Source organism: Dermacentor silvarum, chromosome 9 (genome assembly GCF_013339745.2).
Source record: "Dermacentor silvarum isolate Dsil-2018 chromosome 9, BIME_Dsil_1.4, whole genome shotgun sequence".
Classification (NCBI taxonomy): Eukaryota; Metazoa; Arthropoda; class Arachnida; order Ixodida; family Ixodidae; genus Dermacentor; species Dermacentor silvarum.
The window spans coordinates 76416975-76434345 of record NC_051162.1 but is presented as its reverse complement, the minus strand read 5'-3'; the positions used below and the strand labels follow the sequence as shown (position 1 = coordinate 76434345).

At 41.5% G+C, this 17371-nt stretch overlaps 1 protein-coding gene across 1 annotated transcript in view; it reads left to right on the top strand.

The window, feature by feature from the left end:
• The window catches only part of LOC119465326 (ryanodine receptor-like), a 116581-nt gene that overhangs the window by 10662 nt on the left and 88548 nt on the right, over window positions 1-17371 (top strand). Inside the window, exons 8-13 of the mRNA XM_049655833.1 lie at window positions 560-691; window positions 2409-2457; window positions 3189-3296; window positions 4764-4828; window positions 5796-5896; window positions 6543-6594. Of these exons, the coding sequence (XP_049511790.1) occupies window positions 560-691; window positions 2409-2457; window positions 3189-3296; window positions 4764-4828; window positions 5796-5896; window positions 6543-6594 (507 nt within the window). The remainder of the gene's footprint in view (window positions 1-559; window positions 692-2408; window positions 2458-3188; window positions 3297-4763; window positions 4829-5795; window positions 5897-6542; window positions 6595-17371) is intronic.

Below are 17371 nucleotides of genomic sequence, written 5' to 3'. Positions count from 1 at the left end.
AGGTTTTCTTTAGAAATAGTTTTATGGAGATGTGGTTTTGTGCAGGTTAGGTATCTGTACTTGTTTCTTCTTTTTTTGCAACTTTTTCTGGAATGGGGTGTGGGGTTGTGTAGGGGCATGTTATACCATAGTTACTGAAATCTTGTCCAATAGCTTTTTTTGAAAACAGAAATTACGTCACTCCTAGGTTGGCTTAGATACGAGAATTTCATTCAAGAGTGGTCGGAACTGTAAAAGGTAAGGTAGCTAATGCCGGCGCAAAAGATAAAAGGATAGTACTGTAGCCATTACTATCCGCTGCCGCAGCTCGACAGTATAACTGCTCACTATAATCTTGCACCATTGTGCCTGCACTATTATCTTGGCAGGCTTGTACTCGACGAATATTTTTTTTTATTTTCTCACCTTACAAAATTGAGGTGCCGGCTAAGCATCGCGGCCGAGCTAGATCCGAATAAGTACGATATACACAAAAGTACGGCACAATGTGACAGTATAGAGACTAATCATAGGGTGTTGCGATAAGCTCGGAAGATGACCGATGCCTATTGTGCTGCAGCTGGTGCTGACAGTGATGCTGCTGACCATCATAGTGTACATCTACACGGTGATAGCGTTCAGCTTCTTCCGCAAGTTCTACATCCAGGAAGAGGACGACCAGGTTGACCACAAGTGCAACAGCATGCTCACGGTGGGTGCCGATTGTTTTTGCGGCTGTGTTCATGCAATCATGCACCATTACATCATGTGTGCTATGATTTTGTGCTTGTTAAGCAGTACCCAGAAGCACCCAAAATGATATGCATGACAGTTTGCCATACTTTGAAGGCAATGATACTAAAGGCTTTTCGAACCTGTGTGACAAGCATCCAATACAGACCACGACATTATTTATTTATTTATTTATTTATTTATTTATTTATTTATTTATTTGATAATACCTCACAGGCCCCGTAAGAGGCATAGGGTGAGGGGGGGCATACAGTACAATTCAATACATTTTATATGAAGATTTCCACAGAGTACAAATTACAGGGCAGTAGAATATTAACAGATAACTATACGTGCAAACTATTCGTACAGGAGTAATATAATACGAATTACAGCCACAATACACTATATAACACAGTCACCATACAATTGCGTCATTATACATTATGTAGTCAAAAACAAAAAACAAAAAAATGTGCGACAGTGGTATGAAAAGACAGACGTCATCAGTTTGAAAAGTACCCTTGCAATAGCTAAATTAAGGATACTATGCGCCGTTAAGAATACTAAGCGCAGTATGTGAAAAAACTGTTTGTTCAACTGAACACAAAAAGCGTCATGGTCTCTAAGTGAAGCAATGTTGTCTGGTAAGCTGTTCCAGAGACGGATAGCGCGAGGTATTGGAAAACAATTAGAGGTAGTGGAGAAGAATTAAATTTAACATTCACTACTAATGAACAGGAATGATGCAAACATAAAGAAAATCTGTACAATATTTACGGATTTTCCTTAAAAGCCATTGGTAGGACTAGAAACAAGAACCTTTCTGCAAATGAGTGATTATTGGGAGAATATTACCTAAAATAATGCACGTTTTATATGCACCTATGCTCGTGAAATGCATTTTCTACATATTTTTATAAATTGGAAAATGGTGCTTGCCAGCATCTTCTTGAAATTTCAAAACTGAGTAATTAAAATGTGACGGCATTTTAAAGATTCTGACATTACTGCAAACAGATAAATCCAAACAAAGCAACGAACAAGGCTGTGAAGAAAACACATTTTTAAGATTTTTTCTTAGAACTGTGCACTTAGACTTAGGTCTGCATTGAAGAACCTCAGGTGGTCAAACTGATTTTATAGTAGTATTCTGCTACGGCATCTCTCATAACCCCAGTGCTGTTATAAGATCTAAAACCGCAAGAACGAATCAATGATTACAAGTTACCAAAGAATTATTGTGTGCATTGAATAATATTTGAAGTAATAAATTAACAATTCAACTTAGAGCTGTGGTGCTTGGCACATTGATTTGGGACTGTGGCATTTAGGAAACATTGAAAGTGTCCGTGGGGGAGAAACATTTCAATTACTTTTGGGTACTGTCCTGAATAATGAATAGTGAAGAAAGAAGTGTATTCTTCAAAAAATCGCTTGCAGCTGTGCCTAACTGGTAACTGTGAGTCACAAATGACTTGCAGCACTTCTTTCAAGAACATTACTGTGCGAATTGTCCTTCGGGAAGAGTTTTCCTCGTGTGATGGTCGTGAGCTATCTTTTCTGCACGCAACTGTACTTCTTTTCCGACAAAATTTCAAATAATTTAGCCTGCATTTCATTAGTGCGATGCATCACCTTTATAATGCACGCAAGCGGTCTCGTGGGCCTGACTTCTTGTTCACCTCCTTTTTCAGTGCTTTGTGTTCCATCTCTACAAAGGTGTCAGAGCAGGTGGCGGAATCGGTAAGTGTAGCAGCAGCTTCGTGTTACATAACATGCCGGAGCCACTGACTGAAAACTAAGCATTTTTTGGATGGTTTGCACCAGGTTAGATCTTCAAAGCAGACTGATGAAGTCAGTTTCGTTCTGTGGCAGTGGCATTCTTCACTAATTACTCAGTTTTTTATCACTTTGTTCTTTATACCTATGCAAACATCGAAGCACTGCATGCTTGCTCATTACTAGATACCAAGCCAAACCAAGTTTATTGTCCTAATGTAAAATTAAAATTGCTCGCCAATCTAAGCCTGTAGTGCTTGTGCATCAGCCAGTTCGCAGATGAAGCCTTGTTGCAACACTCAAGTAAATAAAATAACGCATATTTACCATTATTTTTGAAGACAACATATTTAACAATATTTTTTAAGACAACCACACACAGCCCCTCCTGTGAATATGGGGCCTTAGTTCGTAAATTCTCTTTATTGTCCCTTCCCTTCATGCTTAACAAGCAGAAGGTAAAGCCTCTGAGTGTGACAATAAGATGACCCCAGTTAGGTGCTGTGGGATGATGACACTGCAAAAGAATTAATGCAGTTATCAGTCACATGTAGGGCACTGTCATCACATTGTTCTCCAACGGGTATTCACATAGTTAGATCTTCTTCTTTCATCATTCGAGGCATGTGCGGTATCCAAAACAAAAGGCAATCTTCTCTAGAGGTTTACAAGCTGACTGTTTTCCTCCCTTTCAGGTGATGAAATCGAGCCTCCGGACGGTGACGATTACGAAGTGTACCGCATCATCTTTGACATCACTTTCTTCTTCTTTGTCATTGTCATCCTGCTGGCTATCATTCAGGGTGAGCTGATCCGAAATCTCTATCCTGAGTCTGAGTCACTGATACCTGGATTTGCATGGCCGATCCTCTTCCACCTGTTTCTCATTTAATGCAGCCTCATCCACTGAAAAATAAAATCAGCGCTTACTGTGAACGTATATATAGACAATGACAACATTATCACGAATGGAAGTTCATGTATATGCTAGCATTATAGGTCAATAATCCAAAACAGGAATCATTGAAGTGGTTCTCCAGACAAAATCTGCTATATTATTGCAATAGCAAATACATGGACGCTCCAGGGGCATTTTTGCCATCGCCGTCACCGTTATGTTACGTATTAAATCCCAGTGGGATAACATCGTCGCTGCGCACCATATGCTCTATGTGCGAGGTAAAGCGTGCGAGGGTGCGCCGACGATGGCGGCTTAATCTCGCGCGCACAAGGGAGAAAGCGGGGAGGAAGCGCGCCGTATTCCGTCGCGATCAAGGTACAGGCAGGCAGGATGGGAGGGAGGGAGGAAGGGGTGGTGGCTGCTACTTATCGCGCAGCGGAGCAGGCCCTATTTTGAAAGCGATCTGCAACGAGTCCACCGTGTGCTGTATTTTCGCTCTTTAAATCACGTTGAAGCGAGAGCTAGCACGAAGGTCAATTCGATCACAGCTTCTGCCACGCTTCCTCACTCCAGCGTCCCGACAGTGAGTTTTGGCGGTCATTGCGTGATATGTGTTCATGTTTGTTTGTGCGCTCGGGACGCTATGCTTGTTAATTTAATTAGTAAACAAATGCTTACAAGTTTATACGGCTGATAAAACTATTATCCTTACATCGTATAGCTCTCTACAAATTTGCTATCGCAGTCGATGCTTCGCCTTTCGGGCGAAACTGCGCCGTTGTTCTTAGCAAATGATTCTTTCCATATTTGTAGTAGGGAATGTCAGAAGCTCAAGAGCAATTTATCTACCAGAAGCACCAAAAAGAGCTGCGGTTATATATATACATATTGTCACGAGCTGAGGCAAGAGCAAGCAACAGTACCAGCAGCCAGACACGAAAAATGCTAGACACGAAGGGACGGTTCTTCAGCTGGCGCGGGATCTTTCACTTCATCGTCTTCTTCGCCGTTCTGGGCACGCAATGCTGATCGTTTGCTGGCTCAAAACACCAGGTGGCAATGTGTATTGTTCTACAGCTCCAGAGGTGTATGCAAATGCATTTAAAACACTTGTTCTTATTTAAAACATCAATTAATTCAGGCCATTTCTACACGTGCTGTCATAGTTAAAAATGAAGTTCAATTAGCAAATGAAGTACATACTACCTAAGAATTAGTGAAGTATATACTACCTAAGAATTTTCTTTAATATTTTGTACACACAATGTCTTACACTGAGAGGCTGCAGTGCTTGTTCAGTTAAGCTGAATGTGCTCTAAATTTGCACTTGCTTAAAGTGTTCTCTAATCTGCTGCAATTACTCTTTCAGGTCTTATTATTGACGCCTTCGGAGAGCTGAGAGACCAGCTGCAAAGTGTGGTTGATGATATGGAGGTCAGTCGTTCATCTATCTTGCCTCACTTACGTCATAATAAAACGTCCTTCTTATTATGAAAATAATTTTATCACTTTTTATGTCATGCACATATGCTGCTACATTTAAAAGTGCTTAAGTGGACTACACTGGTAATCAGTCGTTAATAACACAGACATAAAAATTGTAGTGCATGTGCGCTGGAAAACGCTTTCATTTGAATTAAGATGCGGTGAGCATACAAGAAATAAGATAATAATATATTTGAGGAAGCTGGTTTGCAGTGTAATTCCACCAAAGCAAGATAGCTGTAACCAAGAAAACAATGAACCCCTGGTGAGCACCTGTGTTGTTATTTCAATATACATTTTTATACTCTACGGATAGCTGAATGAATTCTTTTTCGCTTTGAGTAATATGTTCTCCAGTGAAATGTAGTCGGCCAGCTGTGAAACCTGAACAAGTTGAGGGTTCTACATTGGGCATCAATACTTTCATATGGCATGCATGGACTACGTGAGTGACAAGTACAATAACATGTGGAAAACCTCATTATGTGAGGAAAAATAATCCTTGCCTTTTGCCAATGACAGATGACAAAGCACACCACCTACCTGTTGATATGTTGTGAGGAAAGGGCAGGTGTGGATAACTGGTGCCCGTAAATTATGCTGATGGCTTCATTATCTTCTAAGCACCATCCGTGAACTGCACTTGTGAACACATGTCCTGTGCAACACTATCTCGTGTGTTCCAGCTGCTAGTTTTCAAGTGATGGATTATCCTAGTGTTCTTTCATTGATGTTAATGAATGGCAGAATAAGAAAACTAAGTTTCTGATGTTTGTGTTAGTCATAAATGAAACCATATGAAGCTGACAATAAAGCTAAAGAAAGCGTAGTCTTCTTACAAAGAACAAGATAATGGCTAAATCTAGTGCACTGGTGGTTCCTGTTGGTGTGATCTATGTGCCTTTTCCCATTCTAGTCCAACTGCTTCATCTGTGGCATTGGCAAGGACTACTTTGATCGGGTGCCCCATGGCTTCGACACGCACGTTCAGAAGGAGCATAACCTGGCTAACTACATGTGAGAGGCTCTCTTGCTTCACTTGTTTGATTCATATTTTTATTTTCCCTTTGAGTGCCGGGCCTTTCCACCCTGAACTTATTAAGACAAGTTCAGTTTCCATTGAAATAACGCATTAGCAAATTTCATATTCAAATCACATAATTTTTGCAGTTCAAATTGTCAAATTAAAATACCTATGATAATAATGAGTTCATGCTTACTTTTTCCCTAGCATTCTATCCCTTAAATACATCTGTGGGGGATTTTGTCTAAAATATCTCTTGTTCATAATCAACAGTTTTCTATTGTGAAGTACGTGCACAAGAAAAGTTGCCAAAAACCATATGGCTCAGACCAGGATTCTAAGAATACTTAGTTCCCAAGGCTGTCTTTAAGCGTTATCTATCCAAGTAATCCAAAACAGATTAATATAGACGACTAATAGTGAAAAATGCTGAAGAAACTGTTCAATATCTTTGTGATGGATCTTTGTGGACTTTTGTTGTATTAATTGAACTTCGTGTTGCATTACAAGCAAAACCAGTTTGTTTGTTTGTTTGTTTAAGTTTGTAGAAGCTTTGACTAAAAAGTGATCATGTGTGACTTTTACTGTTAGCTTGCTGCTGAGAATTGTACCTGAAGCTTCATTATTTTTTAAATTTAGGTTCTTCTTGATGCATCTCATCAACAAACCAGACACAGAGTACACAGGCCAGGTGAGTGTTTCATGATTTCTAGGGGGTGTGCAAATGGCATTTTTTAAAAGTGAATCGAATACAAATAGTGCCAGAAGCGAATTGAATATTGAGTACTTTTGAATATTTTTCACATAAAGAACAACCTTTTCATAAGATGTTCACAACCTAGTATTCATAATGCTAGAAAGCTTTTGTCACTACATTTCACATTATGAAGCATTGTTTATTAAAACTACAAATGGAGTACAGTCGCCGACAAATAATTCGGACCCCGGCAGGGACCACCGAAATGTTCGGATAATAGAGAGTCCGAAGTACCATATTCGCCCAAAGTCACCTCATTCCACGAACTAATGGACAAAAAAGCTAAGTCGTGTTCTCGAATCGTCACTTTCGGAGATACAGTCGACTTCTTTTGACTCGATCCTGACGAAATCTACAAAACTGCTCGAATTATCTAGCCGGTTGAATAAAACAAGAAGCAAAAAAAAAAAAACTGCTGAAACACGCCATTGATTCACTTTGCAGTATTTCCATTTTGTAGGGTAGTAAACCGGACGTTATTGTGGTTAAGCTTCCTGCCTTCTGTGGTTCTCTTTCCTCCTCCTCGTCCTTGCCTTTAACGTTAGCTTAGCCGCAATGGAGCCATATTTTTGGGTCATCATCATCATCATCATCAGCCTATATTTTATGTCCACTGCAGGATGAAGGCCTCTCCCTGCGATCTCCTATTACCCCTGTCTTGCGCTAGCCTGTATTCCAACTTGCGCCCGCACATTTCCTAACTTCATCATCCCATCTGGTTTTCTGCCGACCTCGACTGCGCTTCCCTTCTCTTGGTATCCATTCTGTAACCCTAATGGTCCACCGGTTATCCATCCTACTCATTACATGACCTGCCCAGCTCCATTTCTTCCGCTTAATGTCAACTAGAATATCGGCTATCCCCGTTTGTTCTCTGATCCACACCAGCTCTCTTCCTGTCTCTTAACGTGTCTCTATTATTGGGTGAAGCATATCAAATAAGAGAAGGATGCCACTGCTACGTGACATAGCACGTGCTCCTTAGTTTACACACGCACATGCGTCTTCTCTGGTGACAGAATGATCGCCGATACGACTAATACGTTTACTGACAGGCCTGCACTCGTCGACCTTCTGAGCTTTTAAATACGTAAATATTTCTATGCCTACCCAACGAGCAAACACGTCCGTCCATCACGTAAGATCATCGCTTTCACGACAGGGCCCGTAGCAGCGAGCGAATTGACCTTGGTGCTGCATTTCGCTTCAACGGCAACTAAGTGGCGAGAACACAGCGCACACAAAGCTATCAGCACTCGGCGCACTCTGTCCCCATTGCAGATCACTTTCAAGATAGAGCCCGCGCGGCTGCGCCATCCGCAGCAGCCGTACAGTACGGTTGATCACGATTGATAATTGTTCGCATCGAGAGGAGGCAGCAGCCAACAACCACGTCTACGTACGAGGTCTACTAAACGTGACACTGTTCAATTACGTCACGTAGTACAGATGCATCGCCCAGTGCTCATCTTCCACGAAGCAGCGGCATCATCCAGATGCATCATCGTATACCGTGAATAACATTGCTAGTACTCGCCTCCTCTTCGTCGTCTCACGCTGGCATGAGTTAACATATTGGTATTGTAACCACAATTCTCTCTATCACGATTTTTTGCGGTGTTTCTCGCAATTATACGAAACACAGGAGCATATACGACGACGAAACAGCAGGTGACTTGTAGCAAATGCTTACGCATCATTTAGATAACTCCCACAAAACATTCTGCGTGCAATAGTTTTTTTTTTTTCATTTTAATTAATGCTTTCCTTTTCGCTAGCTCTTTGAAAACATAGGTTGCCTATCTCCACTTCTCAGTGCATGGTGCGTGCGCGCACGTATAAATAAGGAACGCGTACTAGGCCCGGTTAATGGTCTTGTATACGAGACGCGCATGGAGGATGAAACGAGGGTTCAAATAGCCACAGCAATGCCAAAACAGCTCTCAATGGGTACCAGTGTGCTTTTCAGGCGTCTAGGTGCTCGTACCTGTGACCGGAGACGATGCGTGTGCGCCTGTATAATTAAGAAATGCTTACTGTGTCCTGTGGCAGTGGCCCCTCTCTATTCTTGGTATGCTTCACAGCAATAATTTGCGTATTTTTCACCTGTATTGCGGCGAAGCTCACCAGTGAGGTTCAAATTAACCGGCAAAGTTAATACTGAGATTGAAATAATTGAAGTCCTGGGCCCATAGAAATGTATGGGCTCCAGCAGGAACCTGCTGTCCGAATTAAATTAACGGAAAAATTCAATTAAAGAGAATCGAACTAACTGAAGTCCTCTGTACCTTTAAATTCGCGTGAATCTAGTGCAAGATGTGTTGCGTCTACGATCGATGTTATTTTTGGCACAGTGCTCTACGCTATCTTATCACTGTGCGGAAACGCTGCCTCCCGTTGATGCTTCCGGTGCCAGTCACGTCAAATATTGCGAGAATGGAAGTATCTTTCGCAAGTGATCGTACATGAATACGGCCCAACTTTGTCAACCGGTGTTGCATGAGCACCCTGAGTACGCTTTCCTTTGGCGTAGACATTCTGTGGCCATAATTTTCTAGCAATGACGCTTATACTATTCCTTTTCACGTTTTTCGATCTTCGTCAGTGGTCAAAGCGACGCCCTAATGCGTTATCAACGGGTCACCATTATGACATCATGGATTTTAAAGTATTTTCTTGTACTTAAGCAAATTTGCTGCAAGAAAACTTATTAAAAATTGCTAGATAAAGTAACTGGTTCCTTCAGAATGCAATGTACTCATCCTTTACCAAGAACAAATACCTAGACCCGAGTACCCGCAGTTAGTTGATGTGGGAAATTCAGGGCAGTGTTGCAACTTCTCTTCTGTTTTTGCAGCTTTTTCTGCTTGCAAAACCTCCTCTCGCTGTGAGGGGTTAATTTTACTGATTCAAGAGCGCTACCTAGTAATAGAGATTATGTTAATATTTGTTAGTGTCCCTTAAACACAACATGAGTCATTGTTATAGTTTTTTTTTTCATCTACTGTAAACGTTACAGCAATCTTGCACAGTTTGTCCTACGTTAACGTTGTACTTTAGTATGAAACTGAGGGTGTTCTAAATGTCTGCTGCATTAAGTGTAAGCACATTTGATTTCGTGCCTTGTGAGTGGCATGATTGTGATGTTAAAATTAAATAGGACATGTTATGCAACAACCGTGGTTGTGACAGCCGACATTGAAGTGAACTACAGTTTATTGTTCTCTACCTGAAGTTCATAGTATTCACTCTCGGCTCAGTACATGACCATTTTCGTTTCCACGTATCCCCCATCAAAATGAATGTCAGAGCCGGTAATTTAACTCCCGCCCTTGTGTTTATGCGTAAGATCATGGGCCACTTGGCCACTTGTGGTGGGTATAATTGTGAGGTTTCTTCCATCTCTCTACAGGAAACATTCGTGTGGGAGCTATATCAGAAACGCTGCTGGGACTTCTTCCCGGTTGGTGACTGCTTCCGGAAACAGTATGAAGACGAGCTAATGGGCGCGGGATAACCAGCGCCTCTTTAAATTCATTCATCCATCACCAATCAGCACATTTAGCTAGAAAGCATCGAAAACAGCTGTTCACGACATTACCTTCCTGTAGTCATGATCAGTGATGCAAGAAGTAGTGATTCTTCAAAATGTTTAGCAGGGCAATGTAACATGGGAAAATGATCTTCAACTTGCAGGCATTATTCAGTGCAGATAACACGAAGTTCTTTCAAAGTCGATTGTTCAAAATTGTATGTTGCAGAATGTTTTGCTTGATTTCAATGGGCAGGCTTTAAAACAACGTTTTGAGGTGCCAAAATTCACGCATCTTGAAAAGTAGCTTAATTGGCTTGTGCCCGCAAATAATGGCATGCAGCTATTGCATTTGAGGATTATTTTCCCTAATTTGTCGCCTTCTTTGTAGTACTTTTGTTAAGTGGATACTTGCATATACTTCAAATTTTTTGCTTTAATCAGCTCATTTCCAAGAATGAAATGTACCTGGAAATTTGCTTTCCACGTGCTATATTACGTGCAAATTATGAAAGTCTATGATAACTGTAATGTTTGTAAGCTATATTTATAATTTGCCACAGACGTTTTACATTTAAAGGTTACATGGCAAATGTCATTTTACAGAGGTCAAGTCAAATACTTGGTGCCTCAGTTTTGTGGCATGGATGCTAAGCAGAGATCTCTGTTGAGAAGTGATACCACACACACTGACAGTGCTGTAGAATCTTTGGGTACTGCATATCTGAGCTGTTGGCAGTTTGCATAAGCGAAACCCATTGCATATGTTACGTGTGAAAATTATGAAAGAATTTCAGTGCAAGTCTGTACGCGCACATTGTTATACGAGATATTACATCAACAACAAATGCCAGTCATTGTGCCGATCTAGTCTGTCAAAAATAAGGTTGTGTCTTCCATGTGATCTGACAGCCATACTCTTCACGAGAAGTGGTAGATTTTGCGCGGAGAGCTCCATCGACCGCGCAGTAGCAATCACAGTGCAATAGGAATGGCATGTTGTGTTGTAGGTGGTTCTAGATGTGTCATGCTCGATACAGATTGTGTATAGGTATGTATGAGGACAGTGTCTTTAAGTAGCTTTTCCAGTAGTTGCGCATGTCTCTTTTAGATATACAAGCTTCACTGACCTGTTTACAAACAGCAGTACTCAGCTTCTCAACTGCTTTTACCTTTGTTCAACAGTGCCTAGTTGATCAGCAAGTGCATACTTACATGTTCCAGGCTCGGTTGTGTGCTTAGATGTCTTCGTCATAGAGCCTCATGCCTTTTCATCCTACATGATGACATAGCTTTCTTCTTTTGATGCTGTTTTCTACGTTGCCTCCATTACCTCGACGACATTGTAGCAAAGCAATGGAAGGAGAGACTGGATGTGTTGCACATGGACAAAGGATATCATGGTGTTGTGTGAAACTTAATACACATAAACCTGTCTTTCGCATAAACCTTTGTTTAATATGTGGCAAGGCAATACTCCAAAGTCTCCATGGCTCTGCATAATTTATTGCTCTTTACCTGTATAGAAGAGAGCGTAATAAAGGTACATAGAGGATCCATTGAATGCTTACATAGATAAAGCTAACGAAGATGTTAAGGAGCGGTACTAATTTCGCATTTTTAGTTTCTGCATGCTACGCAGTGTCCCAGGTATATTAATCTTTCCCCAGCAATAGCCTGCATACGTTCTTTAACTAATGGACCTTAACTGAGTCTAACCAGAGCCATACATGCAAAGGGAAAGTTCAGTGTAAATACGGAGAGGGACTTTCCTTTGCTTTATTTTTCTCTTTCACAGAGAGCTTGTTGCTGCAGCTCTTGTATGATGTGACAGAGTGAAAGTCGATGCCTTTGTTATGACTTGCAGGCTGAAAGAGACTATGTGAATGGCTTAACTGCAATTTTGGTGTATGGTTTTCAGTTTTCCCATTTGAGCCTGTGCAAGTAATATTTCAGTGTAGTGATCTTTCTTACACAAATTTTGCCTTAGCAAATATATGCCTGTGTTTGTCCTCGCAGTTGTATGTTAAACTCTTCAAGATTACTTGAAGATGATGTTCATTTTTTGCTGCTCTCCTTGCCAAATTGTTCTGTTTGTTTCTCCTGTACGCTGTTGCTGTCTGAATATTCTGTTGCCTAAGGGGGCACCGATCCTTGCTTGTTAAACCTTGCCTGGATGCAGGCCGCAGTTTTCAATAAAGAGTAAAACCATAACTAGTGAACGTTTTATTTCATGTTAAACTTAATTTACCAACCCACCATGGTTTCAATTCTCCAATCGGTCGGTGAATATATCGTATAATATGTTTATGGAGCTATGTATTAGCACTAGCCCTTATAACTACGGCATGTTTACCGACAAAATATTAGTAGTTAGCGCAGCTGTGTTCTGCGTTCTAAAGAATTATATGGTGACATAAAGTCTGTACATATATAAGCCTCATAGGTACACAGTGTTACTCGCATAATATTTTTGACTGTTCATTCTTTTTGCGTTAATTGAAGTTCCTAAAGGTCTAAACCTTAGAAAAATATAGTGGCAATCATTAGAGCGCCGTCAATCATTTAATGTTAGCTTTTCTACCGCCAGTTTCCATTTTGTTTCCCAGGAGGAGACTGTGTCATGATCTCACGACACAGTATGTGGTCCTGTGGGAGCAGGACATTGCGACGATTTGACACTCACTCCGGCTCGCTCGGCCGTTCGGTATGCTCAGTCGTCTCAAGGGGCATACGAGGTGACTAAGCGAGCCGGAGCGACTGCCAAACGTCCTCAAAGTCTTGCTCCCACATACTATGTCGTGATGTCACAACACAGTATACTCCTGGAAACGAGACCGAAAATGGATGTAGAAAAGCTGTTATAATAAATTATTAATGACGCTTTCATCGGGCACGCCATTATTTTTTCTTGTCTCATAGAGGTCTAGGACTTTCATTTAAGCAATAATAGTGGAAAATAGCTTTATGGAATAGAGCACGGTATTGAAGGCTTTGTTGATTTTTCTTATTTAGGATAGCCAATTTTTTAAAACTTTATGTGCCTACATATTCTCCCAACTAACGTTAGGCTGGTTTTAGAAAAAAAATTATTTAGAGAACATGTTGCAAGACGACCGAACACCGTAAGCCTTATCGTATCTTGCGCCATAATTTTTCAATTTTCTTTTTCTTTGAACAGCTTGGATAACGTTAGCTGGGGAACTCGGCACAGCATGTACTTCTGAGCAATAATGTAGTTTGAGTGAGCGCACCTATATTTTGCATTTTAAGTGCACAGACCTCTTAATGCAATTGTGCATTATTAAGGTTATTAAGGCGAAAACCTAGGTATGTCTCATCGTTCAGTCGACATTCAATGTCTTTGAGTGAAAACGTGTCGGCGACACAACACCTACAAAAATTATCATCATCAGTGGCTCATACGCCCGTAAGTAAGCAAGATGGAAGATAAAGCGAATTAAGATGGCTGATAACGCGAATTAACTGGATTACTCAGGCGAGCAAAAGGCAGTAGAATTAAGATTGACGATAAGCGAATTGAAAAGATGACTAATTAGACTAATCGAATTAAATGATGAATAAGCGAATTAAGAAGAGTAAGTGTATTAAGACGATGACTCAGCGAGTTATGAGGAGGACTTAAGGTAATTAAGGGGGACGAATAAGCAAATTAAGAGGATGAGTAAGCGAAGTATGAGGGATGACTAAGCGAATTAAGGGAGATGTGCACGTCATGTGTCTGTCTTTAGAGCATCGGCAACTGGGCTTCCGCCTTCAAGTCGTCTTAGGGATAACGTAAGAGACCCTGTAATGTTTTTCAATCACATCTTTGATTATCTTAATTTTTTTAATATTTTGTCCGCCCATTCTCAAAGCACTAGGTATGTGTCACTGTGACACAATATGTGTGTAGAAGCCTTACATGCTGTAGAATAAGTGTCGCACTTCTCTCTGCATTCATGCACCTCTCCTCACCAATTTTCCTCCAGAAACAAAGTTTAAAGGCCATTCAACGTCCAGTTGGCGTGGATGAAGGACAAAGTTTACTTGAACAAGTTGCCGGTGTTTTGGGTGGTATGAAACACATGATTCACTGGGAGAAGCCCAGTAGCGTCTCAAACGAGAGCGTTTGCGCCTTCGACTAGAAGCACAGCTAGTGTCTGAAACACATCGTCTCGAACCGCTAGTTGTCGATCGCGAGGGAACTTTGCCGGAACGCACACCTTACCACGGCATGGTGGTACCACCATCGTGCGGTACGGTACGGCATGGATGTACCGCGGGAACCGACAACTCTGGTACCACCGTGGGAGCATCGTTACCACGTGCGTGGTGACACGACCGGTACCAATACTGCCAATATCATTAGTAGCGATTAGGTACTACCAGTACCAATACCACCGGTACCAGACCTGGCTATCTTCTGGACCGATGTACACCATTTTAAGACTACACTATCGCCGGGATTAGCATACGAAAGAATCTAGAAACATACATATATGGAACATACATACAGGAAAGACGCTGAAACCATACAGACGCAAAAGTTGCTGTGCTAACTTGCCAAATCCTTTAAAAGACTTTAAAAATCACCATCATCTTGACATTCCTGCATTGACGTAGACGTATGTCTAACATTGTGACCACGCATGAATTCCTGTTTTTAAGCCGACATAGATTATTAACGATGTAATGCATAAAAATATATTGTAAGACCATACACATTTCTTTGAATCAAGATATTGATAATTTCTCCGACGAATCTTTATACCGGGTGTTCTTTTTAGAAGGTCCAAAATAAAAAAAAAACGAAGTTGCCTGAGGCAGATGGCGCAATTCTAACCCTTGAACTAAATTAGTCGATGAAGCAACCATTAGACTTACGAGAAATCAATATAATTATTTCAATTATTATCACAATTACAGTAATTACCTTCCTAATTATTTCATTGCGGCGCATTCTGAGTCTGACATTTGTAGCTAGTGAGTATGCAGGCATATATCGACTTCAAACGAATTCTGACACTGCCACCGGTTTAGAGATATCCGCCGTCGGAGTTGCCGTAAATTGTGCTCTTGTTCCAGCTTACTTTCTAAAGAAAAGGAGATTTTAGGCATTGAAGCACAAACATAACTGGAACAGCAATGTATTTCTTCGGACACGTTGAAAATTCGTATCTCGAAACTGGTGTAGTCCTGAGAATTCACTTCAAGTGGATATGCCTTGCATGCTCGCTAGCTACAATTCGTAGATTTAGGTGTATGTTGTAAATTAATTACGAAGGTAATTAGTGTACTTTTTGCATTTATTCAAAAAATATATCGATTTCTTAAAATAATGTCCGCCTCATTGAGCAATTCAGATGAAGGATTAGCATTGTGTTATCTGTCCTAGTGCAATCTCTAAAAAAATGGTGCAGCTACAGAAACCTGAATAACCGCTCTACAAACTATTCTTCACATTGATTCCTGTTTTTAAGTCAGCATGTCGAGCCTACGTGAACGGCCATCTAAATAAATCGCATGCGATATTCTACATCGCCTCAACGAAATACCCCGCACCGCGATCATTTGGACACCGGAACATGAAGGCGTCAGCGGAAACCATCGTGTACACACGATAGCCTGAGGACACTGCAACCGGGCACTGCAAGAGACGCCAGAAGACCCAAGTCCAGACACACTACAAACTTACTTCGATATACTGCAGTACTACCGGCTTTCGAGAAGAACGATGCCGCCACCCCACCCATCCCTCACCAGAGCTGAAGCCACGACCTGGAGGCAACTCCAGACCAACACCTATCCTCACCACACGCTCCTTCACGCGATGTACCCCACCCTTTATCAGACCCTTTGTCCTTTCTGTACAGGGTGAGCTACCCTTTACCACACCACATGGGCATTCCAAACTATCCCCAATAACCCCCCAAATCGAAACGCAGCGCACGAGCAGTGGGAGATGGTGCTGACCAGCTCGGCACTGGAGGATCAGCGAAAGCTTATCGCCAGAGCCGAAAGTGCTGCCACCGCCGCTGGGGCCCTGGACTGAAGGCTCCACCCACCACGGAGATCGACGCTTCTCCGTGCCTCATCAAAATAAAGTTTTGTCTCTGTCTCTCTCTCTCTCTCTCTCACATTGATTTGAATGTTTGGGCGTTGGGTCTCGAAATTGTTGTACCGCTTTCAGTCACGAAATATCATGGACTGTTCAGAAATTAGTGAAAGTTGCATAATCGTATTCCGAGGCGTGGCATATGCACCAGTTTGTACCTTAGCGCCTGGTTCATGGTTGCAGCTCACTTGACCTGCAGACGAAATTCACAATGATAGCAACACAATGCAGAAGCGTGAGCAACAACTTTTCAAATAATAATAAATAGTAAAGTTCATGGTAGATTTTTATTTTTGGTGAATGTTCGCAAAATGTCCCAGTGTGTAAACACGCGGAAAAATAGATTGAAATGGGGGGGGGGGCAGCAATATATTTTGGCACACCCCATAAAAAGCTTTTTATACGCCTATCGCTAATGCTGCTCCTACAATCACAATTGCGCCGTTTGCGTCAACCCAATGACCCAACACAATGTAATCAGATCGCTGTCTGCGACCACGTCTGTGATCGAAAAGACCAGTTTGTGTCGTTCTCGCGCTTATGCAGGATAAAAAACACCTGTGCGAGTGTTTCCAGCTCATTAAAGTGTTCACAATTATGACCAGCGTCATTGCAACCAACGAGGTTTGTGCGCAACTGTCACATTTGGTAGCGGGCGCCACATGGTTTGTTTTTTAATCAGCGACGCGATGATTGCGCTCTTCGGAATGGATGACTACTGCATTTTTAGGTACAGCAAAGAATGCAGGCATCTTGGTTATCACTGCCTTTTCAAAGTAGAAGTGCGCGATATACCGAGAACACAGATAATGGTTCGCGCACTAAACCACAGAAAAAGAAGAAAAAACGTTTAACATGGACGAGACAAAAAAGTTGCAGTTTCACCCGAAATGCAAAGCATCGATTGCGATAACCAACTAGTGGACAGCTATATGAAATAAGGATAGTAGTTTTATCGGCCATATAAACATGCAAACATAGGCGCATATTAAGTAAATTAAGAAGCATAGTGTCAAGCGCGCACAAGCAAACACGAACGCATCTTACTCGATGACCGCGGA